General features: G+C 33.7%; 1 protein-coding gene across 8 annotated transcripts in view; it reads left to right on the top strand.

Annotated features, from left to right (window-relative positions):
• LOC130899735 (hexokinase type 2) overlaps positions 1–27,266 on the top strand; it is a 92,767-nt gene that overhangs the window by 63,044 nt on the left and 2,457 nt on the right. For 4 of the 8 annotated variants that reach the window (XM_057809906.1, XM_057809903.1, XM_057809908.1 and 1 more), the window contains 3 exons: positions 16,234–16,333; positions 18,464–18,656; positions 23,258–23,463. In XM_057809906.1, the coding sequence (XP_057665889.1) occupies positions 16,234–16,333; positions 18,464–18,656; positions 23,258–23,463 (499 nt within the window). Of the gene's footprint in view, positions 1–6,296; positions 6,397–16,233; positions 16,334–18,463; positions 18,657–23,257; positions 23,464–27,266 lie in introns of all 8 variants that reach the window. The other 4 variants (XM_057809907.1, XM_057809904.1, XM_057809905.1 and 1 more) reach the window with 1 other exon arrangement.

The raw sequence follows: 27,266 nt of genomic DNA on the forward strand, positions 1-27,266 counted from the left end.
GTGGATGGTGGAGTAATACCCAGAACAGGAAAAAAAATAAAATAAAATGGTTACAACGTGGATTGACTCACCATGTATCAAAATACATTTCTACCATTCACCTTTGAAATCATTTCGAAGATCAATAATTCCAAAATGAATTCTGTCGTTTTTTAGAAGAGAAAACAACTACTTTCTTTGCTAATGCCTCGACGAATATTGAATTACAACTCCTCGATATTAATATCCCCAATGGCTCGCAATTGCAAGAAGAGGTTCGTAATCACTGACTAGTTTCGACGTTTTTACGACTCATCAGAGTGGTCTAACAACCCTCGCCCGGGCACAGACTCGAACTGAGACAACGTCAAACAGTGTCACTATTTGATTCATGTAGTTAAACGTTTTCCAGCCACTAAATGGCTCCATCCTCACTTCCAAATGCGAAACATTGGTCAGGTATAAATCTAGCCTAGTAGCCAATAACATAGATTCCGTTGGTAAATGAGGTGTGTCAGATGTATCAAAATGAAGGATTTCTGCTATTCACTTCTGAAATCATTTCGAAATTCAATATTTCGAATATGAATTCTGTTGTTCTTCAAAGGAGAAAACAACTACTTTCCTGGCTAATGCCTCGACGAATATTGTATTACAACTCCTCTGAAGAGCGTGATGTCAATCGACCCTTTTGTTATATTAACATCCCCAATGGCTCGCAATTGCAGGGATAGGTTGTAACTACTGACTAGCTTCGACGGTATTACGTTTCATCAGAGCAGTTTAACAACACTCGTTCGAAATGTAATGTAATAATTAAAAATATTATTATAAGACTATAAATCTAAAACATCATTCTTTAATAAGAAGAATAAACAAGGAATTTAATTTGTTTTGCGAAATTTATTACATTACATTACAATTACCGCAAAATGTTCTGTGCTTGTTTTTATAACCTCTTATCTAAATTGACACCGACGTCTTAATAGATCCTAATGGTTCCAAGCAGGAGTGGTGAGATAATTCACGGAATGACTGATTCAGAAATACTCATCCCTTGTTATCTCTATTTCATGGTAGGGAGAATAAAAACTGGTTATATTACTGCCAAGTGGTTGAAATATATTGTTAGAAAAATGTCTCCAAAAGAGGGCACTGGGCGCTAATGGGTTGAATACACTTCATCGGAAGCATTAATTAAAAATCACTCTGTACTCGTAAAAATCGCAGCTTTCTTGAGGTTGTAACTTTTCCCATTTTGTTTAAGAAATGTAATTAGTTTGAAATAGTTTTAAAAGTATATTTCTTGAATACGCAGCTTCGTCAATTCTTCGCGATTTAGCCGGCAATGAATTCTGTGACTATATGTGGCTATACTATACACTACTAATTTCAAAATTCGACAGAAAAAAAGGTGTTTGTTATAAACGTGAAAATACTAAATTTTAGCTTCCGGTTTTTCGTCTCCCGATGCGGAGCCGAGTTTACACGTGTCAAGTAGCCAAAGCAAGTAGCTAAATTAAGTTACTTGTATGGTGAAAACAACTTGATTTAGTACCTATTTTAGTAAATTGTTTAGTCAATTGAACAGAAACAAGTAAAACGCCGACTAAACGAGTGTAAACCGGTTGGTTTAGTCTAGTTCATTAGTACAGAGTGATTAAAATGACTCGTTAGAGTGGAGCGACAACATTAAAGTTTGTAGTTGCTAATTCTGTTAACAAAATAGAAGAAGCACCATATACGTCTATTTGACTCATCCATTTTCGTACCCAACAACGCTTATTTTTATGTTTCTTCACTTCTTCTTCATGTGTTTCTGATAATTCACCATTTTTTCAGTCATGTTCAATTCCACAGTACTAAATGTCAACCAAACCGGAATACTTAGCAAAATGTAGACACTCGCTAAAAAACCAGACTTAAATTTTAGTTACTGTCTTTAGTAACTTGCTTTAGCTACTTGATACGTGTAAACTCGGCTTTAGACTAAACATACAACTTGAAGAATATATAATGTTTGCAAAGTTTTAAAGATAACGTTACATTTCTCATAATAAGTCTTATATTACTGCAGCCGTCATGATAAAGTGGTAACTTGTGCTACGTTTTAAAACATTTTTATTTATCTGTAAATTATCTCGCTATTCCTGATGAGAACACCGCTTAAATCTATTAACTAATATATTAAATTATACAATGTCTCTTATTTTCTGTTTTTATTAACGTATCGTTTCGGATTACCTAATTTCTGTCTTATATTTTATCCCCTGACGTGAACCAACATCGTAGTTAAGCGATTCCATATGTCCCTTAGTAAAGTTCCATTAACTTATAAAATTATTTTTGTATTGATGTGGCTCTAACGACCATAAATATAATTAATTACGAGGATGTATTGATATTTAGTTAGCCTAGACCAGTTCCATGCATAAACAAAATATTGCGTTGCCATAGCAACGAACAATAATATATTAGAAGTGTCGAGTGTAAAGTTTGGCGTCAAAAAAGTAGACCAGAGCTACGCAATAAATTAAAAGAGAAAAGATGTCCACCGAAATTGTGAAAATCGAAAAATTGGAATATCGAGCCATCATCAAGTACCTGTATTTAAAAGGGTTAAGAGGTAAGCAGATTTACGAAGATATGCTTAATAACCTTGGTGATCAATGTCCTTCGTGGAAAATTTGACTGCAAGTTTCAAAAAAGGTAAATTTTCCATTGAAGATGATGACCGATCGGAAAGGCCAGTTTCTGTGTCAGTCTCCGAAAATATCGATGTAGTTCAGGACTTGATTTTATTAGACCGTCGAATTGGGCTAAAACGGATATCTGAAGCACTGATTATTTCATACGAACGCCTTCATCATATAATTCACGTCAATTTGTTTATGAGAAAAATTGCTGCAAAATGGATCCCCAAATGTTTGAATGTTGACCAAAAGCGTGCAAGGGTAGAAGCATCTCGTTCGATCTGTGATCAATTTGAAAACGATGTAGACTTTTTAAACCAAATTGTTACTATGGATGAGACTTGGGTATTTTTCTACGATCCAGAAACAAAGCAACAATCGATGGAATGGCGACACTCTGGTTCTCCAAGACCTAAGAAGTTTCGTGTCTAAAAATCTGCTGTAAAAGTTCTTGCTTCAGTTTTTTGAGATTACCAAGGAGTAATCATGATTGTTTTTTTTTTTTGGATAAGGGTAGAACAATAAGTGGAGATTACTATTCGACATTACTGACCACTCTAGGGGAAAAAATAAAGAGAAAAGACGCGGAAAGCTATCCAAAGGTGTTTTGTTTTTGCAGGAGAACGCCCCTGCACACAAGTCTCATGTTGCTATGCAAAAAATTCGTGATTTAGGGTTTGAATTACTAGAAATCCCCCTTATTCACCAGATGTGGCTCGTTAACTGAAAAAAAGGTTAAAAAAGTCGTAAATTTTCTTCCAACGAGAAGGTAATAAAAGCTGATATGATGACTAAAAAAATATTTTGACATTGAAATTTTGTTTGGTTCTATAGTAGGCTAAGAATTTTTCAATATATCCTCGTATAGTTTTTGTATAAAATAGGATTAGTATTTAAGAGAGCATAAACACGCTTAGTGTGTTCTTGATAGTCTTGACATCCAACAGTAGTCAAATTATTGAAACCACTTTATTTATTTATATTTTATAATAATAAAAGTTGTTAATCACGTTATCTAACTTGTATTCCTAAGTTGCAAGCAGTGAAAAAACCCAGTATCTATGTTAGACAGGTTATGATTCACTGTTAATCCTAATTAAGACAGGTTTCCAACTGGAATGAATTTGTGGTATTTCCCAGATCGGACTAACCAAACCCGACATTAACAAAGTTTTCTTTTTATTATTGTTAAATTAACTATATTCAGATTATTTGTAAATTTCGTGGTTATTTTTTGTGTAGGTGTCGTTTTATCGCAATCTGAAAACTATTTTTAAACGGGCCTTATCTAATAGCGATAAGGTTTCTTACTCATAAAAATAAATTATAGTTCATGCTTTTTCTACTAATTATCATGAATCGGATTATTCTTAAAATGAAAAGAAAAACATATAAAAAAACAATTAACGTATTTATTGTTTTCCTGGAATAAAAATTTTTATTACAATATTTCAATTACGATTTGAAGATTCACATCGACAGTTGCCTTAAAAAATCCGTGATAAATGCAAAAAAAAAGGAAAAACTATCGATTTTGATATTGCACTAAGAATATAGTAATAATAAAAGTACATTCATTATTTGTTTTTTATTAATCGATTTAATTCCCTTTTGCTTTTAATGTTTCAGTACAGAATTTTGGCATTATCTGTAACAAATAATCGTTTTTCATATTCCATAGATGTGAAGTAGAAGCAGGACACTGCTTTCTGACTTCATTGTCTAATTTGTCTCACAAAAACTCAATGGGGTTGATGTCGGGCGACTATGATGGCCAAATCATCACTTTCAGTACATTCTTCTTCTACAATTCTTTTAAATACTCTTTGCTCAGCTCAGCCATTAATGCTGGGAATCGTTGTCACGCCGGAAGATAAATTTTCTGTCGATCAGGTACCGGCCAGAACGCACTAAGTTTTTCTTTAATATTTTTATATCTTTCTTTTTTCCAAATCCCTTTTGACCAAGTGTTCAGTCGTTGTTCCTTCAAAACATTCCCAAACTATCACAGAGCCTACGCCGTGTTTTACAGTCGGGATTACACATGGATCTAACAACCGTTCTTCTTTTAGACCCAAAAATCTCAAAGTCTGACTCATCCCTACATAAAACTACTACTCTTCATCTAATTTTTAGTTCTTCAGCTCACTAAAACTTCCTAATTTTATTTTGACGTCTTAAAAGAGGTTTTTCACCTTCCAAAAAGGCCAGTTTCTCTCGCTCTCCTTTTCACTGTAGAAGTACTTAATTGTAGATCCCTAGATTCATTGATCTGAGCTGCTATCTGAGCCCTGGAGTCGTCGATCTCGTTTATTGATCAATACAATACGTTTATCTTTGGTGGCTGTCCTGAATGTTTTCTATCGCAAAGGCGCTAATTTCAACAATAGCTTCTTGTTTTTGCTTATTTTTATGTTTTCCGGCTAACTATGACCTTTTAATCTTATTTTGACGTCTACAAAGAGGTTTATTCCAAAAAGGCCAGCTTGTCTCAATCTTGTTTTCACTGTACTCAAAGACTCACGTTTACTGATAAATACAATACGTTTATCTTCAGCGGTTATGGTTTTTCGAGGCCCCCCCTGAACGTTTTTCATAATCAATGTTCCTGGTGGATGCATAATTTTTCACGTTGTAGTCCACGTCGAGGTATTTTTAATTCGCTAACAATGGTACGGTTACTTTTGCCTAAATTATGAAGATCTGCGATTTATGTACCGATAGTTGCTTGGTTTTACCCATTCTAAAACTTACAATTCTGAATTTCTTCTTCTTCTTATTCATTTTTAAGATCACATGATCTGTTAGTTTTGCAGGTTCCTCTGTATCAGTTTCTGGAAGCTGTCCATCCATGTCTTAGGTGGTCGTCCGGGTTCTCTTTTCCCTATTGGTTTCCCTTCAAGTACGATGCGTGGCAGTCTACTTTCTTCCATTCTTCTCACGTGGACGTACCAGTATCTTTTTCTGAATTTGCGAGAACAAAATACGTATACGAACTTCATAAAAAGATGTCTTGGTTTCAAAAGTATAAATCACAGCTGTTCTAGAATCTCAAAGGGCTAACTGGGACTAAACTACAATCATAAACACCGAAATAATTCGATTCTTGTACATTAATTGCCACTCGATTGGGTAAATGTTGCTTTTATCATAATTTTTTCCCTGAAGCTGTAATATCCGTCCCCGAAATACGGGCAACGGCCGTTTTTAGTTACCCACTCGGTACAACTTCTATCTAGAACATTTTGTGCGCGTACAGTTAATTTCTCCTTGAAAACATTCAAAAATCAATTGCTCTATAATAGATGGAGCCACCAAGCATCTATTATACTTTCTACTACATGTTATTGCCGTTAAATGGCATGCGGCTGTGTACCAATCAAATTATGCAATTTGAAAAATTATTAGTTGAATTATAATTTTTAAAATTTTTATGTAGATAAATATTGATGCAGGGTTGCAGGAAGTTGCATTTTTGCGTATTGATTTTGTTTAAAACTTGACGTATATTTTGAAAAAACTCTTTTCGGTTTAAATAATAGACAAGAATTAATGAACTGCTTGAATTTTCAAATCGATATAGTGAATTATATTCTAGAATATGCACATTTTAGTATATTTCAGGATTTTGAAATATCAGTCATGGCTATATTAAACGATTCGACAGGCACCCTTATGTCTTGTGCTTGGTTGAATCACCAGTGTCGAATCGGTGCTATCGTTGGTGAGTTTAAAATTGTAAAAAAGAAGAAATAATGACCGTTTATTTGGTTAAGGCATAATATGAAAGGCACAACTACGCATGACTGGTTGTTTTAGAATACATGAACATAATGTACAATATACAAAAAATTACAGTTTATTAAATTACAATGGGTAGTATCAAACGTTTCTACAAGATAATTGTGGTTATAATTCTTAAATAACAATTTATATGCGAAAAAAAAGTTACAAGCACACGTTCCCTTTGGTTTCTTCAGTTTTATTGGAATTGAAGATGTCTAGGTGCTGTGTTTGGATTTTGGCGTGATGCAAGCAAGGCTTTGTCATCTGCAAATTCATTGTGGGTAAAACATATGTATACAGGGTGTTTCAAAAAAGGTAATCTCGTTTCTAAGATAGATAGAAAACTGAGAAATACTTTGGAGATGGCTCAAAAAGAAATCTCGTAACGCCATCCGTATTCAAGATAAATGGCTTTGAAGGAAAAAACACATTTTTTATAATTTGGCCGAAACTACTGGCAACATTGTATTGAAATTTTATACGAATTTGTTTTGAATGCCGATACATCCAATGAATTTGGTTTGAGGTCTGACTCTCATAGAGGGCGCTAATTTCAAATAAACTTAAATATCATTTAATTCTACCCCAAAAAGATACTTTTGGTAAAACTCTGTAGTATTTTATTTTGAAAATTCTCCGGGAACGGTACACAGAATCGAATTTAACCAAGAGTACCTTTTTGGTGTAGAATTAAATGATATTTAAGTTTATCTGAAATTTTGTTTAATAAAAATAATAAATGTTCAATACTACTTGGTACGAACCGCGTAACTAGTGCCCTCTATGAGAGTCAGACCTCAAACCAAATTCATTGGATGTATTAGCTTCCAAAACAAATTCGTACAAAATTTTAATACAATGTTGACAGTAGTTTCGGCAAAATTACAAAAAATGTGTGTTACAAAATTTTTTTACTTAGTAAACCCCAACCTCAGTTTTCTGTCTATCCTAAAGACGAAAACACCTTTTTTGAAACACCCTGTATATTAAATAATTTAGGGGACCTTGAAACACCTTGATTTGATTGAGTCTAGTTATGTGCATTCCATTTGATCTTTTATTTGAAAGAATCTGTCCTTAAAAAATGATTTGAAAATTGGTTTGGTACCAGTTACCTTAGATTACATTGAAGGCTTTTGTGCCATTTTTTGCAGTCTTTTCCAACTATAAATTTATTTCCTAGAGTTCCGAAGTACTTTTAGGTTGTTGTTATACGGGTGGGCCAACTAAAAGTGGCCCCGAGAAACACAATTATTTTCAGAATATTAGGTTCATCGCTAGACTAAAACGAAATGAAAAATGCGGTGAATTTTGAAATTTACTTTCTCAAATATATATTTTCATATACGCCCTCTAGTAGTGGACGTAAAGTTCTGAAAATAATTTCTACGTGTTTCTCGGGACCACACTTATCATAATTATTTTTTTCTCTAAAACTGTAATATGATCCGTTCCTAAGATATGGACGGGAGCTTTTTTAGTTGCCCACCCGGTACAATAGAAATGACTAGTGTGTCACAATAATTAATCAACAAAAACGACGAAAAACTTTTATCACTTTGACAGTTTTCTTAATGAATTTATAACAAATATTACTTATTATGACTCGGCCTTAAAGCCCATTGCAATTTAATAAATTTGTAATCACAATCAACAGAAATAAATTTGGTTACAAATAAGTTTAGCATGAATATATTGAACTTTTATTGTATATATATGTATATTGCATAAGAAACGTCTTAGAGAAGAGGCGTTTAGGGGTGTACAAAATATGACGATTGGAAGGAATTTACCTCTGTACCAAGTTGCATCCCGGAGGAGTTGTAGGGGATCAAAGTCTCGAAAAAAATCCTTTAAATAAAAAATCTATATGAGTAGTAAGTGATCGAACTATTCTGGGATGTTAATTATGGCCGGCCTAACCTTAACGATCAAATCTTATCAAACAAAGAACAAACATAATGAAGTATTACATAATTTAAGCGAATTTTATAAACTTTTTTAGTTTTTTAACTGAAATGATGAATTGTATCGAATTGCAATAACAAACAAAACAGTAACTAATACCAACAATTTTATGTAATTATGACGCATAAATAAGAACTGAAAAAAATATACAATAATTTCAACAAAATAAAAATAATTTAAAGTAGATTTTCGAAATTTAACCCAGCGGCGTCTGCACGTTTTTGTTGCCGAATTTAATAGTATTGCAAAAACTATAATTCTGTCAATTAATTCTTGTTGGTTATCAATATTATCTGTGAAAACTATTTGCTTCAATCGTCCCCAAATATCTGATTGAAATCAGATTTTGAAGGCCAAGAAATAGAATCTTCACCTATATACCTGTAGCCATAAACATTATTATAGTTTATTTCAGAAAAGTGTAGAGTAATAAAATCTCATTAGGTATGCAAAGGGATCACGGAGTGACCCAACGAATATTTAAACCACTTTCATAGTTTGGCATTGATTTGTAAAATTCTTTCTTTTTATCAAGTGTACGTAGTACCACCCGGGCTGGGGTTAATTTATGGGTTTAGCCTATTGTTATCCATTCACAAATACCGAAAATAGTGTGCCAAAGGCGTGCCGGTAGGATATTCGTAAAAAGGAAAGCCGAATCTGAAATATTCCTCATTTTATTACTCCATACATTTCTGAAATAGACTATAGATATTGGTAAGCGAGTCGCCAAAAGATTTTGTAGAAAATCCAAATAGACCTGTCTTCTTAAGTGAGGACCTACTAATTGGTCATTCATAACACCAATCCGCACGTTAACAAAAAATCTTGACGACTTTCTAGAATACCATGGGGATTTTCTGTCCACACATATGAATTACGAAAATTATTTATCCCGATTCATGTAAATTCTGTACACAGTTGGTCGATGATTGTTAATCCATATTACAAAATTCCAACCTATGGATTTCATCTCCAAGATGTAGTCTCTGGACCATTTGAATATGGTATGGATACAGATGATTTCTTTGTAAGACTCTACGTACTAAGTTCTCAACTTACTTGTCCAGTGCTTATTGTGTGATCTATCTTCATGTCGTTTTATTGTTCCACTAGAAAAAGTATCACTATGAAAAATTGAAACAAAATATTGGATACCTGGGAGTTCGACGTTCAGGATGAAAATGTGGTATTTTGAACGAAAGTAACAAAAGTTCTACCAAAGTTAACACAATAATACGAAACGAAGATATATAAAGAAGAAATATATATTTTTGTACACAAAAATAACAATGACAGAGGGCATAAAAAATCGAGAAACGTCAAACGCTCAATACCAATATTGATTTCAAAACGTCACGTTTGCTTTTGCCCTGAATCTAATATTCATGGAAAATCGCTTATTCAAAATGAAATAGTGGATCAAAAGATTTTTCTGCAATCACTTAAATTGGAGTCCTTAAATGAAACAGCTTCTTATTCGCGATCAGAAGGAACCTTAACTAGATCAAATAGAAACAAGATGCAAGTAGAATAAAACGAAGCATAAAACATTTCCTAAAGGATCAGTAATTATAAAACCACAACGTGGTATATTGATTAAACCAGTACTAGATCACTCAAATCGTGATCCAGTACGTCTCCGAAATCACAATACTTGGTGAGCTCAAACAATTATTTAAGAAAAATATGCTTGTGTTCACGGAGACAGTCATCTATACATTCCTCAAAAATATTAATTATAAATACCTGCGTGTATAGAAATCGGCCCACTGTGAACTTTTCACTTCCAACAATATTTTCTTTTCAAATTATTCATCAGATGAAAAAATAAGAAATACGCCGTTGGAAAGACATTTCAATAGTCTAGAATTTATGAAAACTTTTTTAGACTTCCTATGTACAACACTTAATTTCTTAACCCATTAGCGCCCAGTGTATTCGAATGGGTACACCTAAATTATCTCGATTTCAGCGCCACACAATGGCGTCTTTCGTAAATGTAACATAAAAACATTGTTTACTAGTGTTATTTTAATAGAACTGTGGCAGTGAGTATCAATAGATTTGGCTGTGAATATATTTACCGCGCTTGTACGTAGTATACACTGGGTACACTGGGCTATTTTTCCAGGAACATTCTACAATGGACATCAACGGAATTGCAACTAGCTCTTTTAATGGTAAAAGATTCAAAATCTTAGCTTCTGCAGTTGATGCTGTCGAACAAGCAAATAATGTTAATTTGGAAGTTGATGTCGTTATAATTCCGCCAGAAGTGGATTATCAAACTGACGAGGAAGAATTTAATGAAGACGATTTATTAGGTGCAAATCTACCAGCAGATATTCCAGGTGAGGTAGAAATTGATCTCGATGGGTCTGATTTTGAAGACGAAGATGGCCTGCAACTGACGGAACTTCAAAATGTGCAGCCAATTAATTCAACCTAAAATTTGGATAGTATGCCACTGTTAGAGAGATGGCATCTTCTAAAGGGGAATCCTAATTGGACGCAAGTACCTACAGTATTAAAGATAGCACAGATGGAGCCGAAGTTCGGTTATAACAACTTCGACGAGATCTAAGAGGGCTGAATGCTGTACAGATTTTCGAAAAACTATTTGATGACGAAGTGGTCCAACATATTGTCGACCAAACCAACATTTATGCGGCATCTAAGAACAATCATAATTTTGTAACAACCAAAGAAGAGTTAAAAATTTTCGTTGGTGTTCTTCTCTTTTTTGGTTACCATAAATTACCTCGAGAGCGCCTTTATTGGAATCTTGATGAGGATGTTGGAGTTCCATTTATTTCAAATGCAATTAGTCGAAACAGATTTACAGAAATAAAAAAACATTTGCGTTTAGCAGATAACAGAACACTGGATACTGAGGACAAAATGTACAAAATTCGGCCACTTATGAACATTCTCAATAAATTATAAATTCTTGTCTATAGACGCAGCAATGATTAAATATTATGGTCATCACTCTGTGAAGCAATTTATAAGAGGTAAACCTGTTCGTTTCGGATACAAGAAACTGGATGTTGTGTAGCTCGAATGGATTTTGTTATTCATTCGATTGTGGAGCTAAACCGTCATCTGTTCAAGCACCAACTAAAATTAAAACCTCGCTTCCACTAGGTTCACGAGTGGTCCTTGATTTTGCGAAAATAATTGATGCCCAAAGTGATGAAGTCCTATTTTTCGACAATTATTTTGCAAGCCAAGATCTTTTAAATGCACTTAGAAAAATTGGAATACGAGCTACTGGAACTGTACGTGACAATCGTACAAAGAAATGTCTTCTTGTACCCGCCAAGACAATAAAAAAAAAGAGAAGACCGTGATTTCTTTGATTTTCTATTTGTTAGATAGAATGGTAATAGTGCAGTAACGATGGCTACAAACTATGATTCAGTCGAACCTTTGGCACAGGTAAAGAGATGGTCTTCGAAAAGGAAGGAGAAAATTTCAGTGCCTCAACCGCAACTTTTTAAAAACTACAACCACCGCATGGGCGTTGTTGATCTGTTGGACCAAGGAGTCAATAATTACAGAATTGGCATCCACGGTAAAAAATGGTGTTGTAAATGCCTGGAGATTACATAAAATCTAATCTAATAGACCTTCTGGTTCATTACCGAGAAGTATTTTGGATGATCCGATTGGGCATTTCCCTAAAAAAATTGAGAACCAGCTAGGGCTAGATGGATATGACTTGTTTTACAGTGTTATAATAATTGACATATAAAATAATAAGTTTAACATTTTTGGTAATACTTAAATAAAACCTAATTTAATATTTGTTTTCTGCTAAGGCACTGGTGGGCACTAATGGGTTAATGATGAGTATGACCTCCTATTGCCCTAATACTTGGGCCGGCAACTTTTTGAGTCAGGAGGACCAAAAATTACAATTTACAAAATTTCAAAGTTTCTAAAGAGCCACGAAAGTTTTTATTGTCAATAATAATAAGTATTCGAATAAATGAAGTTTTTTGGTAAAAAAGAAAACTAATCTTTCATTTATAAAAGTAGTATTTTTCACAAAAAATTAGATAATTTACATACAAATTTATATGGAATTATTATATAATTACCAATCATTTAAGTGAATGAAATAAAACAAATAAACATTTACCCACAATAACAAACAATTGGGCAAACAAATTCAATGGAAGCGAACTTGTTTTAAGTTTCAAACATGACTCTAAATTTTCATTTATCGATTGACTTGATAGTCAGTATTCCAAATAGCAATTTCTTCATCTCACTATACAAGTTTTGCAGACTATTCCATCCGTCGAATCGTTGTTGCTCCTTTATTTATCCCTATAATACTTCTAGCTCCATCAGTTGTTATTGAAACGATTTTCTTTAAATTGATCTCATTGTCTTCTATTTCAGAAATAAAAACAAATCACAAGTAAATGATTAATAGAAGTGTGATGTTTGAAAGGGTCTATTTTTAGTCAGGTACTGTTTTATAAGAAAAAAAAACACATTTCCCCCAAAATATACTTATCCCTTTGTAAACTCGTATCGTAAAAGTCGACAGGATTCAGATCTTGTCCAAGTTATAGATAAATCAGGGCTCAATTCAAGGGCAAAGACACAGTTGCCTGATTTCATCTTCGTCTTTAATGGTGCCACAATTTAGAAGTGGCTACAGATGATCAAATTTCATGTATCACATTGTACACAACTAGACTGAAGATGACTTTGACCTGTGCAGCCCAACACAAAGGTCAAAGCTCACAATTTACAAGACAATAATCCGTCCCGTAGTCAGATGCGAGACATGGACTATGACGACGACAAGCGGATTTTAAACTGCTGCGAACGTAAGATCCTACGAAAGATTTTTGGCTCTGTTTGCGAGAATGGTGCGTGAAGAATCCGGAGGAAAATACTGAGCTGAGACAGATGGTGACGTTTATCAGGGGAGCGCGTCTGTGGTGGCCGGGACACGTGGGAAGGATACCTTCTGATCGAAACTCGCGTAGAACTATGAATGGAGTTCCTGGTAGCCGGCGACTGAGAGGAAGACAGCGCCTGCGATGGTTGGAGGACGTTGAGGTGGAATTGATCCAGCTAGGGCTTTGACTTTGAAGGCACCATGCTTGTTTCTCAAAGAACCGTAGCGCTGGTTAAAGAATACTGCAATAATAAGCTTTGGGATCAAGTTTGGAGTAGGAAGTCTAGCTCGAATTCTTCTTTTTAGTTCATCCCATAAATGTTCTATCGGATTTAGTATGCTGACTCCTCCATAACACTTTAAACCAACTACTGCAGTGTAATCTTGCACGATTCTGGTGGTGTTCGGCCTTGTATTGTCATTCATAAACGTGAATTCGTCTCCAATGTAGTCGATGTAAAGTACCACATTTATTGCTAAAATCTCCTTGATATCAAATTATACAGGAACCATCTTTTTAAGCACTACGCTCTTCAAAGCAGCAATCTGCAAATCGCTCTATTGGCCTTCGGTACATTTTCCTTCTTTGGTCGCTACCATGAAGACATATTCACATTCCAATTGTTCCAACGTCCAATTCAGATGATCCTGTGCAAATCGCAAGCGTGCTTACTGATGAATCGGAGTAAGTTTTGGATCAATCGCAGGTGTTTTAGTGGTCAGGTTATTTTCTTGCAATCTTCGTCTTACTGTCCACTAACAACTTATAGCCACTAGTACGATGCGATAGGATAGTAAAACAAAACAATGTGGTGTGGATGCTGCTGTAGCTTTTAAAACACTTTTAAAAATATAGATCGGCGGTTAATTGCAAAATTTATGTTACGGCTTGTGCCCAATTATTTAATTTAATTAAACCCAAAGTCGTTTTCAGACCCATTAATGCCTTATTAAGTGATACGTCATTATTTTTGTTCTATTTTTGCTAAGATTTGATCGTTCACTAAAAATTGCAACAACATTGTCGAATACGTCGTTTCCGTTGGTTCATTGGTGGTTTCAATAAATTAACTATAGTATTTGTAAATTAATAAAAAATAAAACACTTTTTAGAAGCCTCATGATTTCCTTTCTGAGGTGCTCTACATTTGGTAAAAGTATGTAAACATTTTCATCATTTCACCTTGTAAAAATAATCAGAACAATGTAATTTTATTGCTACATACTGTATAGTGGATGTAGCATTGAATGTTTAATTATAACTATGGCCTTTGAAGGAAAAAGTTGCGCCAATTATTATAATAATTATGAACGAATTAACAAATTGTTTATGCTCGTAATTGTCCTTAATATTTTCGTTATCTCAAATTTTCTATGCTAAACTTATACGTTCCTAAATTTTCGTTTCTTTACGAATATTAGATACTTATTTCTACTAATTTTTTTTGGAATGTTATTTTTTATAGATAAAATTTATAGAATAAGTCGGGGCTTAACAGATACGAGGATTGTTTCAAATGTTTACAAATTTCAAATTAATCAAGTCAAGTCGGATAATGTGTTGTTTGACAATTACGGCCACCCCTTTCTCCATCGTAAGCTCTAAAATTTTCTCGTGACAAATTCTCTCAATACTTCCATTAAGATAATGTGTTTTCCTAACATCGCACATTTTACGTAGAACGTAATACGGTGGGCGTAAAACGCCAAGCACTTATCTAATGAAAATCCAACGAATTGTTTTCCTACATTGCGCAAAAACGACTCGCGCAAGCGTAATGCGTCGACACGATTGGACATCGTACGTCCCAGATCGACCAGCTCCTTTAGATAGCCAACCAAAGTTCCCGTTTCAGCGCCACCTCTAGGTTCATTAGCGGATACAACAGTTTCCTTTCTACTTTTGGCGGCATATTTCAAATCTTGATAATTTCTTTCGTTCAATTATTTTTCGAAACAATTCAATGGAGTTGCATCAAACAAAACGTTCGTGCCCTTAAGATTTCTCAGAAGTTTTTCATGATTTTCCTGCGCGAGAGCAATAGAATGTATCTACAGGACTAAGTTATAATCAAGGTTTGAAACCTGTACTGTAGGTACGAGGTTCGTTTTTTTTGTCAACCTCCGATCGCTCCGTGCAGACGCTACGCGGGCAGAATAAAGCGGGAATGTTCTTAGGCGACTTCGAAGCTCTCGCATTATACACTCCGCCATTGTTGACATTCAGGCGTCAATCGGCGTTGTGCTACAGCCACGTAAACATAACCGTCATTATTAAGGGTCCCGCCAAGTGTTATTTGCGAAGTGTGATTCGTTTTCTACAGGCTGAAGGCCATAGTGCTGCAGAAATCCATCGGATAATGTGTGAATGGTGTCGAATGTTTGAAGATGGCCGTGATGATGTACATGATGAAGAGGGCCAAGGACGCAAATATGTCCCGGATCAAAGAGTTAACAGAATGGTTAAATAAAAACGCAGATTCACCATTACAGATTTGTCTACGGAATTACCAGGAGTTTCAAGGTTTGTACTCTACATCATCTCTTCGATGATTATGTCGAAAAGTAACAGTGTAAGTGTACCGATTATAGCAAATCGGAGGTTGAAAAAAAAGGCCCTCGTATATAAAATACTTTCTACCCTATATAATTTAACATATCTCTGACTGTTTTGCCTTGGCTTTAATTATTTAATATTTATTACAATTAAACAACAACAAAAACGTATAAGAAATAAGTATTTTTGATAAAGCTTTAATAAAAAATTGAACGTTATCAACATGCTTGCAATTGCAACGTTGCTACTTCTGAATAATTCACAAATAACTTGAATGCTTTTTTTATCATTTTTATGCATGGCATTTTTTCTATTATTTATAGGATGTACAAATTGAAATATGCGCTATATTGAATGATACCACAGGAACTTTAATGTCATGTGCTTGGAAAAACCACGCTACGAGGATTGGGTTAATTGTTGGTAGGTGCATTATTTAACAGTTTGTTAAAATTTGTTAATATCACTAAAATCACTAATTCGTACAAACTAAACTAACATATCAATGCAATTAATAAGACGAAAGGTTACTGTGAAAATCTGTGTATGGTCGTTTTTTTTTTACAATTTTTCTATATTTTTAACAGTGTTGTGGCATTCGTAAAAACCTGTTAAATAGATGAAATTTAAACAGATTGAACTTTCATAAATACCTGTATCTTTCGACAACAATACCTCATAAAATATCTAATGTTCACGTATGTATATGTATAATCCATGTACGCATAAAAAAATGAAATTTTCATGTTTCTTTGTCTTTTCAATGATATGTTTTCAATTACTTAACCTCACAATCAATTATCTTTATTTTTGTTCATATATAGCAAAATGACATTTCATAATTTGTGACTATTAGAGCCAGCACTACCAACCGAACAACACAAAAGTCACAATATTATCCAATAGTCCTATTAGGCCTTTAGGACATTTCTAACCCAATTTGTAGGCGAAGTGGCACGCACTTGGACGTATAATTAGCCCATTTCTAATGAACTTTGCGAACAAAGCTCGCACATGCGCCTTTACACCAGTTTTTTGTCTTTTAAAGTTAAGTTATTATAATTGATTTAATATGTATACAAAATAAATGATTAATTACTTTTCCAGTGTGTATCTGTTTACAAACTACTTTACGATAAATCAGATAAAGGTATTAATCTTTCTTACAAAAAGAAAATTCTTCAATTCGACCTAGTGCGCATGTGTTATGAACGGCTCGAAATTCCAAGTTCTGTAGCTTGCAAACTCTGCGGACCGTGTCAGTACGGTTTATAGGCTTGAATTGAATTAAAAATGCTAACATTTGTGTGCTGTGTTTCCACTTTGACCGCAAATTGCATTAGAAATTTATCCTTTACGTCGTATGACATTGTGTAGTTTAAGATGTCGCTTTCTGTACAGTTGTCAATATCGACAAAAACTTCCGTATAGGAAACTTTCCGTATGTTAAATAGTGTATGACATTTATATAGTTTTCTGTATTGAAATTTACCAAAACAACGCCCCTGATTGGTGGCTTAGAACTGCCAAAAGTCATTGTCAATTGTCATTTACGATTTCATTTCATCGTATAAACATAACTTACCATTGAGTATTTCTTACGTTAACGTGTATAATTGGTTTTTGAAAAAATAAAGAAATTATGTCTGAGACATCTTTAAAAAGTTTTTATATGCTATTAGATATTCTTGCAGAAACTCATTGTTTAACATATTTAACATGTTCTAAGTCGAACGATTTTGAATCCATTTTCGCTTTGGTTTTTCCCGAGAATTGCCTTGGCAAATAGTTTGGAACATAATTCTATACTCTACTACCGCTGCACAAGCAGCCATTGAGGTTTAAGTCCATAATAACAGAAAATCGAATAAAATGATTTCAACACGACACATATTGCGCAGAAACTAGCGCAGAATCTGTAGAAAAATATGTTAGGGAATGGTACCATGCAATACAGTTTTTGTCAACATTGAAAACTATACATAAAACAAATATCGGGAACTACATAACGTGATACGGCCTTTAGAAAGTAGCAGAATTATTTTAACTCAATATTGCATTACTTTATTAATTTTTTTTGCTTGCTTTTAAAAATATTTTGCATATTAAGTACAAGTCTTTAATATAACATAAGAACGAGACATTTATCTATCTAAAAATCTCCGACTAGGATCAAATTCAAACGTCATGTGTCAAAATCCTTTTTGCATTAAGCCCCGGAACACCCTGTGTAATGACACATCAATAATGGACAGTTGGTATGATATGCTACGTTACAGTGCCGACAAAATTCATTTTCTCTCTCGTTAGAGACATTTTATCTATACTACGCATGCTTGAGAATGCGCAGAACCGAGCTGGAACCTCGGAGGATAGAGATTTATAAATTTTTTTTCAATGTTATAGGAAAGACTTGTCGAAGTACCATTAGCTGTGGCAGTGCATGCTTAAAAATTTATTTATAAGCCTCTCTGCCGCTATTACTAATTAATAAACGTACCAATACATTAAATTCTCTAAATAAATGACAAGAAACTATGTTTTTAAATATAGGTACCGGTTCGAATGCCTGCTACGTTGAAAAACAAGTTAACGCCGAAACATGGAACGACGTCGACATGGGATCCGGCAACGTATTAATTAATTTGGAATGGGGAGCTTTTGGGGATGATGGAGCTTTAGATTTTGTTAGAAGTGAATATGATGAAAATATTGATAGGAATTCTGTTAATCCTGGAAAACAAAAGTGAGTAATAGTAAGAAATTTCATCCTTATTAATGTGTTCAAAATTCTAATCAATTTTCATATTTTTGAATCTAATTTTTAAACTTATTTTTTGCACATTCAACATTCAGTTCGGTTGTTAATTCAATAGTTGTACCTTTTCTGTAAAATTACCGGAAAACCGAATAAAAAAACTTTAGGCTTCATATACTACCTCAGCAATAATAAAAAAGACGAAGATATGAAATATACAAAAAACAGAAGGACCAAGTAAAAAACATAGTAGAAGAAGCTAGAACTAAGTCTTGGGATTCGTTTGAAATAAAGAAAAGTCTAATAAATGAAGGAAATAAAATGTTAGACAGATGGAAAAAACACTATGATGAGTTACTAACAGCGGGATATATAGAGGCAGAAAGAAACGAAGAGAAGACTGACAGGGAAAGAACGCAATACGAGAAGAGTTAGTACCAAAAATAAAAAAAAAATCGAGATAATAAAAGCGATAGAAAATAAAGATGGAAATGGTTAAGTTCAGGAAATAAGGATACGGAATTATTACACAGAATATTACTGGTAAAGTCTATTCATCGAAGAAAAATAGTAAACCAAAACATATTCACGCGTAGTGCACGTGATCAGGGTTAAAAACGCACAAAGACGGGCATTTAACAGGACCGCACTCGAAATAATTTGCTATTTCATACAGCAGATTAATAATATAAATTATATATAATTATGCACAAGTATTATTACAAAAATATATAACGGAACGGTCAAAATATGGAACACATCTTTTTAAAAACTAAAATATTAAAATAAAATTTCCATTTTTTACTTCAATAAATACATTTTTCTCATTCCCCATCAGATGACATGGAGCTTCCACTGTCGTCAACATTTATAATAAAGGGGCTCGACTTTAACAACAATGACATGGTCTTTGAGCCATATTTTGGTTTCAACATTTTCCTGTCACATGCTGCATACACTTTTTCACTTATCTATTATCATTTATTTAGTTCATTGAATAAGTTCACGAAAAATATTTTCAACTTCAGAGAATTTAAATGTTTCATTTTCTGCTACAACATATTGTTTCACATCTGCTCGAATCATGAAATGGTTTTATTTTGTTTTTTGTTTATTTCATCAATAATGTTTGAGTTATACTTATTTTTGTGCTCTTGTACAATTTGTGAAAGCTCTGCCTTAACCATCGTTCCATCGAAATCGATATTTTTAGATTCTTGAGTTTTGGAGTCTTTGATCAAATAAGAAGAGAAGACATAGTGCTAAAAGTCAATTAAAATCAACTTCTTAGATTTAATTACACACATACATACACAGGCACTAAATAAAAACGTTTTTTGCAACATTCATACCGGATGGGTTTTTTAATCCCATCCCATCCCATGGAAAGTCCATCCAATAATGGTTGCCTTGTAGATGGTATGGAAGAGTCCACCCAAACCTTACCCACGTTTCATCCAGGTCTTTTCTTCACGAATTTCTTAATTTTTCCAAGTACATACTCGCTTTCACAAAATTAATTCTACTTTTTCTAATAATAAACTGTTTCTTCCTCGATGTTTGCATTGAAATTCCATTTCATTTAATAAATTATAAAATGTTGATCTTCGTTAACCGTTCTCAGAACTTTATCTAATGTAGACAAGGGCGTATCTAGGGTCTTGACACAGGGGGGGGGTCATTAGTATTAAGACGAGACCCCCCCCCCAAAAAAACATGGCATTTTAAGCCTTGTACCCACAAAATATAAGTTAATTACGTTGTTTTTGACAGCATACTGACGAATTTTACGCAATTTTTACTTTAAACCTCAATTCCCCATCGACTTTGAAACAAAAAACCCCTGGATCCGCGCTTGAATGTAGGTAACTCATTTAGAAAATATAATTATGCGCAATTCTCCTGTCGAAACCATTAATCGAATTGTTAATTTTTTTTCTTGATGCCCCTCCCACGCAGCTTTTTATTTGTGTTATTTTATAGCGCCACTGATTCAGATCAATAACTATGCCACGCCGCGTTTCGCCCGGAATTTTCACGTGTTGATCACGCCCTAATCATTGTTTTGGTTTACTATTTTTCTTCGACTAATAGACTTAAGCAAGGATTACGTAAATAATTCCAGAAGAATGGAGAATAGCAATAATAATACTATCCACAAAAAAGGAAGATATAACTATTGCCAAAATTATAGAGGAATATTGCTACTTTGTTCTAGATACAAGCTATGTGAAGATATAATTGAAGATTGAAGACTAAGAAAGGAGGTAAGCACCACATCAAATCATACATAAACACCATTTAGAACCAATAGATTAACCAAGATGTATAGTTACTTTGAGGCAAATAACAGATTCAGACAGTGGGATTTATTTGGCAACAGTTGATTTACAGGAAACCTTCGATAGTATAATCGGAGAAAATATATGGGAAATAATGATGAATAGAAAAATTAGTAAACAATTGATAAGCATGGTTAAAAATATAGATGATAAAACAGAGAATGTGGTACGAGTCAGCGGGAAGACGACAAGTAGTTTTGTAACTTACAAAGGAGGTTTTTTAAGCCCGTTATTGTTTCTTTTAGTCGTTAAAGAAATAGCTAAAGATGTGAACAAAGAAGGAAAGAAAACGCACAGCACAATCTACTTTAATGAACTAATGTATGCGGACGACCTGTTAATATTCGCTAACACAAAATAAGAGCTACAACACAGAATATACGGATACGGACTGGAAAAGAAGAGCGTGTTAACAGGCTGAAGTATCAAGGGATAATAGTAAGATCAGAAGAAAGAAATGACGAAGAAATAGCCAAAACAAAACGTACAAAAACGAAAATCCACGAATCAGTACTACTACCAATGATTATCTATGATTGCGATTTCTCGTTGCTAACCATCAAATTGAGGCAGAAACTAACGATATGTGAAATGAAGATACTGAGGAAAATAGCGGGGGCGATAATCTAAGGAACGACATTAGATCAACAATTTGTTGAGACATAGTGAAAATGAAGAACAGAATACTTAAGGTGATAAGGGAAACCGGTGCAAACAAAAAAAAAGAGAAGAGTAAAAGGAAATAAAGAAGTAGTAAAAAAACCAGAAAAAGGGACTGAAATGGAGACGAGCTGAAGAGGAAGCAAAAAATATCACCTCTACATCTATGGTAGAAGAGGTTTCGGAATATTGTAAAAAGCAGTATGATCATAAACTTTCAGGAATCTTTTGTAATTTGAAAAATGTAAATTATGTTAAAAACTTTTTGATATAAAGAAAAAAAAATAATTAAATATAGGTCACGACCAATTCTTGAGAATTGAATCATTTATTTAATGCAAGTTATTCAAATAATTATATCTATTATTGATTAGAAATAAATGATTAGTGTTCTGTAACGGTTTGAAATACTTATTGCTCAATTATAACACAAATCCATTCATGGAATACCATTAATAATAAAATTAATCAGATAAAATTGTTTCATTCAATCAAGGTAACACTATTGTGAAATGACTGCCAATGACAAGTGCAAGTATAAGTAGCTCCGTGTGGCAAGATTAAGGCGAAAGAAATAGTAACTGTATTCTTTAATTGACACTAGAAATGTCCAAGTAATTTTTCATTCTTTTCTTTTATTGTTCTATTTGTATTGTTGATTCTGAAACCTCTCAGATCTTTTTTTTCTTATTTATTATTAGTAATTTATAAACGTCAATTAGGAACGGCCGTCGGCCATTTCTCAAAGACTGATTATGTTACAAAAAATGAATTATAACAATAACGGCCTCGAGAAACACGTTAGATATTATTTTCAGAATGTTAGGTCCAAAACTATACTATGGTTGGTACTTAAGTTTTGAGATATGGCAACAGTGATCTGAATATGTCAAATTTGTCATTGTCATAATTAATTTTGACATTTTTAATTGTGAACATACTCAGAACGTGTTATCATTCGAATGCTATTTTAGTTTTTCGCCGAAAGGTACTTAAAACATTTTGGTCAAAAAATGGAATGAAATCGCGAACATTTTCGTGCGATGCGAATTTGAAAATAGTAAAAAATCTCGAAATCGAAGGCCAGATAGGCCCGACATTATAAAGTGTTTCTTATTTCTGCACACATTTTTTAATCACAAATACATAAAATACACCATGTATTCCTAACACTTATCTACATTTTATCTACACACTTAACAGCAACTAATTTATTTTGTATATGTATTCCCTACGACATTAAATCGTTGCCCAGCTTACGGCTGTTAGAGTTTCACTTCATATATTAAAATCACATTCTAGAACTTCGACTCTTTGAAATCTCTAGTTTACCGCAAACAAAGAAGCGTTTTTAGAAATTGTTTCTATAAATACGGAAAAAAAAATAAAATAGCGGCGCAACCGTCCAAAATTTAGTATCAATAACATACTGGACCAGGACCGGCTTCGCGGTCCATTGTGTTCCCAACTCGACGTTTAGAAGAAAATCATTGAATTCTTATGAAACCGAAAGTTTTTTTAGCAATTCATAATTTTTTAGTTGACGTTAAGATATTTGTTACTTTTTAAGCCCAATTTTCATTTTAGATTTGAAAAAATGATATCGGGAATGTACATGGGAGAATTGGTTAGGTTAGCATTAGAAAGATTTACGAAAGAAGGTTTATTATTTGGTGGCAAAGGTTCAGATGCGTTATTTGAAAGAGGAAGGTTTTATACAAAATACGTCTCAGAAATAGAGAGTGACCCACCCGGAGTATTCAACAGCCTCAGAGATATATGTGAAGAATTAGGTAAGTTTCTTTATAAATTACTCCATCACGTAATGAAAAATATATTTTATTTGTGAAAATTGGAAAAATAAATTTATTTATAGGAAACTCTGTTTTTAGAATAAGCAAACTGTCTTTGAAGTTCATTTTCATTCATAACAAATATGTAAACGTTTCAAACTGATCAATTTAAAAAAAAAATATGTGCAAGTACAAAGTGTAATATACGAGGATGGCCCCTGAAGTACATGGCCCAACAAAAAAAAACTCTTTGACCACCACCACAGAAAATTATCCGATGAGGCTGAATCTTGCGAATATGGTGCAAGAGGTAGAAACTCAAACCTTAATTCATTAATTTTGGCAATTGTAAAAAGAGAAACAACACTTTCTTTTAATCCAAATGCGACCATTTTTCCTCGAATTCTTCGCTCAAACGTTGCAATAAGTTCGCCTAATACTCGCCGTTGATAGTTTTTCCTTTTTCAAGATAGTCCATGAAAATAACCCCACGCGCGTCTCAAAAAACCAACGTTGCCTTCTTTGGAGCCGGTTCTCCCTTTTCAGTCCATTGTTTTGATTGTCCTTTTTTTTTTTCGCGTGTGAAGTGATGGTTATGAAACGGCTGAAGAATTCCTGTATGTACCTCAATTTTTGAAATACCAGCTCGAGAACTTTCAGTCGACGATCATCCAGTACCGCTTTGTGGATTTTCTTCAACATTTCTGGAGTAGTCACCTCATTTGGTGGACCAATGCGATGCTGGTCTTCGCAGATTGTACGGCTTCGTTTAAACTCTGCTACTCAATATTTTACTTTTGAAAACGTAGGAACAGTCTCATCTAGAGTAGAATCTATTCTAGTTTTTATATAGGATGGGTTATGCCTTTCAAATAACGATGACCAATTTTTTTTTCTGAAAACGTTCACTATCAATGGCTGCCATACAAATACTAAACAACGTAGCGTCTTCAAACTTGAAACATATGCTGTATATATTGTGTAGTTTCGAAAACAGTGGTAATTTTTCAAGCAACTACCGCCGTCTCTAGGTCAGGCCAGGTATTTCTCGGACTATCTTCGAAATTTTACAAAAAGTTTGTGAACATATAAATTATTTCTATGAGACATAAAACTTCGTATCCTTTTTTCTTCTGGATACTTTTTGATTTAGTGAAAAATTATCCCCATTTTCAATTTTCTAATGTTAGTCTCTTTTTGGACTAACAAGAGTAGTAAATTGTTGTTATGGATCTCAATTTTTTAGTTATATTTACAGTTTTTCTTCTCAAATCTTATGTACAATTAAAATGTGGAGTATCAAAAATTTGTGATCTTTTTTCATGCTTATTGGGGAACCCTAACACTCGTTTCATGTCAAAGTTGTAAAGATTTTTGGGGAAGCCAATACGCCACCCAAAAATGGCATAAACATATTTCAAAAACAATCTCATAAGTTGTTTCTGGAATGATGATGTGTATCATTGGGTAATTGATAATAATAGATCTAATTGAATTGTTTCGATACGCAGAATTCTAAACAATTACATAATGTATATTCCTAATTTTTGTCATGTCTCATTGCAATAAAAAGTTTTTGTTCGTCACATGAACTTATCACATCCGGTATTTCACATTGAATCAAATAATCTGCTTCCTGGCATTTAGAAAATTTGAAGTGCAAATTTATATAAATTGAGTCACAGATAAAGTTGAAATTTAAGTCATATCTCTTATATAAAATCTATTCAAAGATTATTATTTATCCTAAATTTGTGTAATATTGTAATTTTGGTGAAACTAAAAAAACTGTCTTTTGTGTTAGTTATTCTTGTTTCGAGTTTGTGTACACAAAAGTTTTAGTTTATCATTTTTTACGTCCTTCACACTAAAAATAAAATTTGTAGTTGGATTAATTTTTCATTTACAAACAAAAATCTAACCTGGACTTGTATTGTTATTAATCTCAATCTAAGTTCAATTACAAAAATTTGACCAGAATTAAAAAAAAGAAACAGTTTTGTTGTAGTACGGAAACAAATATTATTCAATATCAATCACCGGCATTATCATCATCATATATGTTAGAACTTTGCCAGGATGTGATAGAACTCCAGCTGTTCCCCCTCTACGTATTTCATTATCTTCTTAATGTTGATTGCTAATGGTCCAGGATAAGCCTTTATTAGTAAGAATCTTTGGATTCTTTTTTGTTATAGTAACTTTGAACTATATGACACAGCTTCGTCAATTAAGTATAAGCATTCAAGATAACCTGAATGTGATGCATCAAACACAAACTGCATGTATTTCTAAATCGTGAAATTTTCCTTTTCCTTATTTGTTGGCATATTTCTTCAAGGTTTTTTATGTAGAATATTTTTAAAATCTACTATATCCTTGTAAGACATGATATGTATGGCAAAAGGCATATTTTTTCTAGAATTTTGTATCAATTACGTAAATACGATCACATTTTGTGCTCAAACTTTTTACACTCCCATAATCCCTGTCGAAAGGTAAAAAGAAGTGACCGCGAATTGGAAAATATTAATAGATCCTCTTAAAAAGCTTACTGATTTGTAGAGTTATCCAAAATCTTACAAGCATGTTATTTATATTCGGCCTTAAACACGTTTCAGAAAAAATGTGTAACACCCCAATCGGACCATTTAGGGCTTGATCCTCGTGATACATATAAAAATGTATTACACCCGTTTTCAAGTTATGAATTTCAAAGTAATAAACCCAAAGTTGCCTATAATAAAATATTTTATGCACTGATAAAACTGGCAGGGGCAAAAAAAAATAATGTGATTTCTAAAATCTCGAGGCGCTCCTTAAGGCCGCTTGACATGATGTAAGACAACGTGCAATAACGAGGCTACGCGCCTAGATGGCGCCCTAGACGGGTGGGGTAAAAAAAACACAAAACGTATCAATCTCAAATTTCTCATTAAATTGAAAAAACTCCGACTGAATGCTATAACTTGTTGCAAGAGGCCTATGGGGACAATTATCTGTCTCGTGCGCGTGTTTTTAATGGTGTAAGCGCTTTAGTGAGGGCCGAGAGAGCACTGAAGATGACCAGCGCCCAGGTCGCCTTGTGACTGTTTCAAGTACGTAAACAGTGACCAAAACCAACCAAATTGTGCGTGCAAATCGTCGAATGAGCATCTGGATGATGCTGATAAAGAAACGATTAGAAAAATTTTATACGAGGAATTACACATGACAAAAATCTGGGCCAAAATCTCTGGCGTCAACGGTTCTGCTCATATTTCCTTGAAAGGTTAGAAAGGAATTAACAGACTTCCTGCACTTTTTGGAACAATGGAAGATTCAAAAGGATGACCGATAAGATGTTGAAAATGATTCAGGTTCGGATCGCTCTTCCACTTTACAAAGGGTTGAAAATATCGAAAAAGTCGGTAATTTTGTTCGATCTGACCGTCGGCATAGTATTGTGGAATTGCTGAATCTACGGGAATTGACAAAAAATGTGTGCAAAACTGGTACCTTATTCCGCACTTTGCGTTAAAAGGTTTCTAGCCAAGTACAACATCCCATGGTAGACCTCCCACTTTATTCGCCGGATATTGCACCGTGCGACTTCTACCTTTTTCCTAGAATCAAATCTGCATTAAAAGGAACAAGATTGGAGTCTGTTGAAGCTGTGAAAGAAAAAATCGGCGCGCCTTTCATAAGGAATTAACAGACTGCACTGTTTGGAACAGTGGATATTCGCGTGGAGCGATGTAGGGATAGAGTTGGGGTGTAATTTGATGGTGGTAATAAATAAATATACATAATATCCAAATAAA

This window comes from Diorhabda carinulata, chromosome 11 (genome assembly GCF_026250575.1).
Source record: "Diorhabda carinulata isolate Delta chromosome 11, icDioCari1.1, whole genome shotgun sequence".
In the NCBI taxonomy this organism is placed as follows: Eukaryota; Metazoa; Arthropoda; class Insecta; order Coleoptera; family Chrysomelidae; genus Diorhabda; species Diorhabda carinulata.